The 7086-nt window shown below is 35.6% G+C and overlaps 1 protein-coding gene across 2 annotated transcripts in view; it reads right to left on the reverse strand.

Annotated features, from left to right (window-relative positions):
* Positions 1 to 7086, reverse strand: part of EYA4 (EYA transcriptional coactivator and phosphatase 4) — a 263359-nt gene that overhangs the window by 48991 nt on the left and 207282 nt on the right. Inside the window, exons 6-9 of one of the 2 annotated variants that reach the window (XM_077776010.1) lie at positions 4389 to 4455; positions 2976 to 3118; positions 2691 to 2834; positions 536 to 615 (exon numbers count right to left, since the gene is read on the reverse strand). In XM_077776010.1, coding sequence (XP_077632136.1) covers positions 536 to 615; positions 2691 to 2834; positions 2976 to 3118; positions 4389 to 4455 — 434 coding nt within the window. Of the gene's footprint in view, positions 1 to 535; positions 616 to 2690; positions 2835 to 2975; positions 3119 to 4388; positions 4456 to 7086 lie in introns of those variants that run through there. The other variant, XM_077776011.1, reaches the window with a different exon arrangement.

The following is a 7086-nucleotide window of genomic DNA, read 5'->3' on the forward strand; positions in this document are numbered from 1 at the left end:
GGGGACTAAGGACTGCTAGAGGCAAGCACAGTGACAAAAGCAAAAAAATAGCTGTCAGGAAAGTAGGAATCAAACATTAAAATGAATCACAGAACTAAAAGAAAAAAAATCCAAGAGGCATTTTGTTTAGTAACAAAGATACTGGATTAAAAATGTCACAACCTAATTATTGGCTGTAATTCAACCTCTTAATTAATTTTGACAATAACTTATCAAAAAAAAACCTATGTTTAGAACAGATTAAGATAACAGGAAAATATGCAATACATTTTGCAATTCTACATCAAACGATTAAAATAATCACTACTTAAAGGTTTATAGGGCAAACTTTTAGCAACCAGAAAACCTAAAATACCCAGATTAATATAGATCCCAAGAATTCTAGATACCTAATTTTTACTACCTTGAATGCCACCTTAACTTTAAACAAAGACAACTTTTTCTAGGAGAACACGCACTTATATGACAACCTAAAACTCTTCTTCAAAAATCTGAAACAGATATAAAAAGCCGAAATACAAAAAAGCTACAATACCTGTTGTGAACTGCTAAAATTCGTTGAATTGGAAACTGAATTATTTGCATAAATAGTAGATGATGGGGCAAAACTAGAACCTAGAAATAAGAACAAATTGCATTTACAAAGTATTTCTTTGCAAAATAACAAAAACATTTCACTTTACAGAATCCAATGAGAGAAATACATTTTAAGGTTTGTTAAGACAATGAAATGTGAAATTTGAAGTTGAGAGATTTATAAGGAAAAATGTGGTTAGTTCTATCCCTCTTGTGACAACAGTTAAAGTCTTTGGTATGGGTGTCTGCTGGCCTGAACAGGAGCTTGTGAGAACAGTCTTAAGGAGAGCAACTAACCTTTAAAGGTTAAATGTCTAGAAGAGCAGAGGTTCTCAGAGAATAAAATATTACGCAGAGTAGTTCTAGGAAGTTACTGGAACTTTCAAATGGTCATACCAATTGCACATGCACAAAAAACCATTTGAGTTAAACATCTGGATGGGTTAGCTTAGGAAACAAACACAGAACCCACTCAGAATTAATGCTTGTACAACCTGTCTTTTTTTCTTCCTATGTCCAAGAAAGATGTGAACTAGGGCTCAGACTCAAGGGAGAGCTTTCATACTGCAGTCGCCTAACATTTGAGAGCCTTCTAAAATTTTACTACAAGGTAAGAAGTTTAATTATCTTTTAAAAATTAGGCCAAAAACAAGTGTAATATCAATTTAAAGATTATTTTTTAAAAAATATGTTCTAGGAAGGGTGCCTGGGTGGCTCAGTCGGTTAAGCCTCTGACTTTGGCTTGGGTCATGATCTCATGGTTTTTGAATTTGAGCCCTGCATCGAGCTCTCTGCTATCCACGCAGAGCCCATTTCAAATCCTCTGTCTTCCTCTTTCTCTGTCCCTACCTGCTCTCACACACTCTTTTCCCAGAAATACACATTTAAAAAAATACATGTTCTATGGAATGTACCTGGGAAGAAGCAAAATTAAAGACAATTGACACAGCTGATTACGTGCTCTTTTAAGTTATTTTTAATGTTTATTATTTATTTTGAGAGGGAGTGAGGGAGAGAAAGGAGAGAGACAGGGCTGGGGGGAGAGAGAATGAATCTCAAGCAGGCTCCCAAGCAGGCTCTGCATTGTCAGTGCAGAGCCCAATGCAGGGCTCAATCTCACGAACTGTTAAGATCATGACCTGAGCCAAAATCAAGAGTTGGACCCTTAAACAAATGAGCCACCAAGGCACCTTTGATTATTTGGTTTCTCAGCTGTTTTGAATTGCAATAATATTATGTATTTAACACAAACTGACCTGGCCCAGAATATTCAATATAAAGTATTTTGGGGAATAAATGAGAATGTACTTGTTGTCACTTTAATACTGCTGACTGAAGCTGTGTGGTTCACTCTGGCTTTAGATTGTACGTAACATATTTCTACTATATTCTAGGTAAAAAGAGACCTGCCAGGAAGGTCTAAGTAATTACTTCATTTTAGCCAATGAACTGAAACTTCAATAGTAGTTGATTGAAATATGTTCATGTAGCCCCAAATTTATGTCTAATAGTATGGACAAAATGACAGAACCGAGCTTTTAATGTTTTACTAAGTCACTAAAATTCTTTGTGCAACTACTATGTATTGATCATACATCAAAGCAAAATTAAATACTTGTTTACAGAGGATTTTTTTCATGGGGAGGTGCAAATTATATAAATATTCCTATTAAGAAATACAGTATTAATAAAAAGGTATTTTAGGAAGGAACAGAAAATCCACAATCATTCAATGATAAATAGGACTTAGGAAATGCTAACTCAGTTTTAAATACAATCAAAACAGCATCATGTACATGAAGAGTACTGTTATGAATCCCTGAATCTCGCTTAAGTAGATGCCAAATGTGTGATTGGCATAGCTTGGAGGCTACTTTGCTTGGTCCTAGTTTTATGCAACTTAAGCTAAAATATTTAAATTTGTTACGGGGCCTGTTTCTTGATGTATATTCAATTATTTTTATCACGTTTCGTCCTTGTTATTTGTCTTTCCTGATGTGAATAGCAGTGCCAATTAAAAACATTTTCATGGATGCATATTCCTGGTCTGAAGCCAAGGAGTCTTGTTCAAAGAATTCATCCCCATATGATATAATTCTTGTGTGGCTACTTACCTGGCATCTGGTAAGAATAAGGCGTCTGGCCTGGCTGGGGGGTAGAAAACCCTGGGCTGTAACTGAGGCACCCACTCTGTAACGGGGACTGAGTCTGTGAAAGTCCACTCTCTGTCTTGATGCCTGGCAACATCACGCCCAGATCTGTTTGGAAAATGTATGTGCAAACCGTTCAATTAGTAAAATGACCGTACTTCCGCTTCGTAGCTTATATCAGAACACATAACCACCAGCCACAGGATTGCCCACTCATAACCAAAGGAAAAGAGAGAAGATGTGAAATACCGTAAGTGGGCAGGCTGTAGGGTTGTCCTGTCTGTGAGTAGGCTGTGTAGACGGCTGGCTGCTGCATCCCCGAATACTGAGTCTGGCCTGCATAGGCAGACATTGTTTGAGCTGCTGGTGTAGAAAGAATGTGTGGATAGGGCCTAAATATCAGAAAAATAGCATTACTGTGGCAACAAAGACTGCACATTAATTCAGACAGCTTAGATTCAGTGAAACCCTACAACAGGCAGGAGGTAATCCTCTTCTTTATCCACAATACAATTGTAACAACAAGGAAAGGACGAGAGTCTGAATGTCAGGAGCCCAGGCTCTGCTACAAATCAGTCTCATAGCGATTTTGGACCAATAGTTTAAACTCCCTAAAGCCTTATACCTCACCTTTAAAATGAGAAATTTGGATAAGATATTATATTCTAACATCTCTTCCAGGTCTGTAAGTCTTGTTTATATCTGAAATAGTACTCCCAGTTGATGTGCAGACAAGGAAAGTGGAGCCCAGGCCAGTTAACATGCTCATGAGTATACTTCTGCTCACTAGGGGTGAACTAATGCTATGCAATGGACACAAGAGTCATCAAAGGCCCTACCAAGAACTCTCTACCACGAACTGGAAATCTTAAAAAAAAAAAAAAAAGAGAAAAGAAAAGAAAAGAGAAGAAGAAGAAAGGAAAAAGGAAGGCGGCTGCTTCCTGAAAAGAAATGGAATGCCATTCCCTTTATCATGATAATTTTACAGAATGTTCCTAAATGGATAGCCAAACACCAACCTATGTTTCAGGGCAGAGGCTGTAGCTGCTATAGAAAATAACATTTAAATGTGTGTGAATCACGGATCTAAAATCTTAACGTATCTGGCTGATTGTAACCAAATTCAGATATACATTTAACACTGTTCAATTTGAAATTTCTACTGTTGTCCTCAATAAGTTGACTACTTTTGTTATAAAAACAATAGCTCACGTTATTCAAAAGTATGTTTTTAGAACTTCAAATTCAGTGAAAATAATATAATGATAGAACAAATTAGGAAGTGCTAATGTTTGAATAAAATGTAATCTTTTTAGACCTTCTTTAAGCTACTCAGCATTTCTGGCATTTTCATTAAGAAATCAGTGTTTTCTGGTTTGAGCTTGATGCTTCCTCATGGTATATAAATAACCAGAATTTAGGCAACTGTCTGGGCGAACATGAGTATATCTCTATGTCTAGATTTGTACAGGACATTTATCTGTATGTCTAATCCAGCCAACTAATCTATCCAAGTCTCTATCTATTCAACTACCTATAACACATTTATGTAGAAAGACATAATTCAACCCAATCTAAGGTTATGTTGTGTGAATAAAGATTAATAAAGATAACCCTGAAAAATTATTCTAGCAAATCTGAAAGAATCTATTGACCACTTACTTGGAAGGGTATAGCTGTGGGGAATATTGATGCGCTGATCTGGGGCTGTAGCCACTACTAGTTATTACTGTAAGACACAAAAACCAGTGCAAAAAAAGTTGCTTCATAAATATGTTTCGCTAGAATGACAAAACCAATTTGAAGACATAATCATGTTAAAGAGATGTTTCTCAAAATACACACATTTTCTAAACAGAAAAAATTTCATTTTCTAAACAGAAACAGATGCCTAACCATTTTCTTCTAACTGAACTGCTTCAAGTTTGTTGTAAGAGAATGAAATGAATTCTTTTCACAAACCCTTTCCCTCCGTCACTCTTCTTTCTCAAATCAGCAGCACACTCTTATGTATTAATATGTATGAATACTTATCTTCGATTACAGGTACTTAAGATCTCATGATATAGAAGTCAATTTTTAAAATTTACAAACTTTATGTTTTAAATTTCAAATATATGACAGCAACATATTGGTCTTCCACCACATTTGTGCTACTAAAACTACACTAAAATTTTAAGAAAAACATGATGTGCCAACCTTCACTTTGAAATAGTAAAACCCTATCATTTCCTATTTCCTCTCATTGTACCAATCAGATGAGTAGTTAAAAATGCAGAGTCTGAGATATTCGAGCAGTAGTTGGAATGTGGATAGAAAGCATGAGTGATAATGCACCACTTCTTAAGAAATATGATTGCAAAGCGCAGCAGCGCTCATATTTACAAATATATTGTGAACTATCAGAGAGAGGACTTTTGGGAAGACCTGAAAGGTGAACGTTGGGTCCTATTAATGTTTCATCACAAACTGGGCTACATTCAGGAGTTTGGAAGTTTCTCTTTCCTTTAACCATCTGCCTTGACTAAGACAGATGTGTTACAAATACATGGACTCCGAAGTGTTCAGGCAGGTCCCTCAGAGCCAATCCATACTGGGCAAGCACACAGAGTGTCTTTATTAGGCCATCTGCTGTTCATTCACTTTTCAAAAAGATTAAAGTAGTACACAAGGCAGTGCTGGAATTAGTTTAGTCTAATCAATCATGGTTATACTTCAAAGTACTATGCCTCTTCTAAGTTGTTCGTAATAATACTGGAGTGAAACTTTTAGAATTGTAAAAGTGACAAATAGGTTTAGGTTGCTAACTATTTTATGAAACATGATATATTTCTATATCCAAATGCTATTAAGTACCCTTGTGATCTGTCATTTCATAAACACATAGGATTGAATGTATTTAAAATGCTATTTGGCCTGTAAGCTCTGAGTATGGAAAGTTTATTATAGGTTTCATAGCAATAGTGTAGAAAGTATGTTTCCAAGGATATTATGAATCAATTTGGAAAATCATTGAATCTGACTAGAGGTGTGTCATGTTCTACTAAGCAAAATTTAAGTGAATTAGCTGTATATTTGAAAATAAATTGACCAATGAACGATTTTCTACTTCTTTATTAAAATAAAGACATTAACATTAGACTGCCCTGTGTAGGATGTTAATGTCTTAATGTTAATGTGTTAATTTCACTTAATGTTTAAAACATTGACATCAATTTCATAAGTACAAGGTTTTTTTTTTTTTTTTTAACCACACTACAGGCACTAAATGTCTATTATATAATAGCAACAGTGTTGTTCACAGGAAATCCAGTCTGATTCATTAACTCACAATAGTGAATATTCTGTTTGGGAAGAAATATAGTTAAATGAGGCATAGCTCCATGTGTTTTTGTGTCTTATTTATAAAATGTCGCTTTGGCACACTCAAGACTTTATAGTAATCAGTTTTTCTCAAGACTGTAAATCACAAGGCTTTTCTGAAGAGACATCAAATAATGAAAAGAACCATTCACCACAGTAGCTTTTATAAAATAAGCCAAAGACCTGAATTATTTCAGGAAAAAAAAAAACCCTCTATCTGAATGGAAATCCTAATATATAGAATGCTTCTTCCCTCGAATGAATGAATCTAGACAACCATTAAAACAATGTGCCCACGACAGTATTAAGGCTCAACCTTTAAAATGTCATTGTAATATCTATATATTCACTTTCTAAACAGAGTGCAAAACCTTTGGTTCAGGAAACTAACATGTTCACGTAAAACTTAGAGAGTTTATACTTCTTAACTAAAATTGATATATTTATTTGAATTCATGAGTCTGCAGATAACGAGAAACAACAAAATCCGACTAAAGTGGAGTGAGATTATGCTGATTAAAGTAAAGTCCGTTCCCACACAGAGCAGCCTCAACTCCAGTATGGCTTCTGGAATACCGCGTACAGATCTGGGAGACTTTCCTTTTACTCCTCATTGTCATTTAATCAATCAAGAGACATAACCCAAAGCACTCAACTTCTTATACTTCATCATCTCTGCACATAGAAGTAAGGAAACTGCTTCTTTTCAAAATGTCTTGGGAATTAATTACAACCGATTTCTATACAATATTACCAGGTTCTCAGAGGGTGATGCAAACAATTTTAAGGTTTTACTCTAATTACTGTGACACCTTAGATCAGTGACTCTCAATGGGGTAGCAGATGGGGAGTGAGGTAGGGGGGTGAGCAGGAATTTTGCCTTCCAGGGGACACTGAAAATGTCTGGAGACATTTTTGGTTGTCATACTGCCATTATGGGATAGATGGCAGGGGTGCTGCGAAATAGCTAACAATGGAGAAGACAGATCTTCCACTA

The sequence above is a fragment of the Crocuta crocuta genome, unplaced genomic scaffold (genome assembly GCF_008692635.1).
Source record: "Crocuta crocuta isolate KB4526 unplaced genomic scaffold, BGI_CrCroc_1.0 scaffold25, whole genome shotgun sequence".
NCBI classification, from domain to species: domain Eukaryota; kingdom Metazoa; phylum Chordata; class Mammalia; order Carnivora; family Hyaenidae; genus Crocuta; species Crocuta crocuta.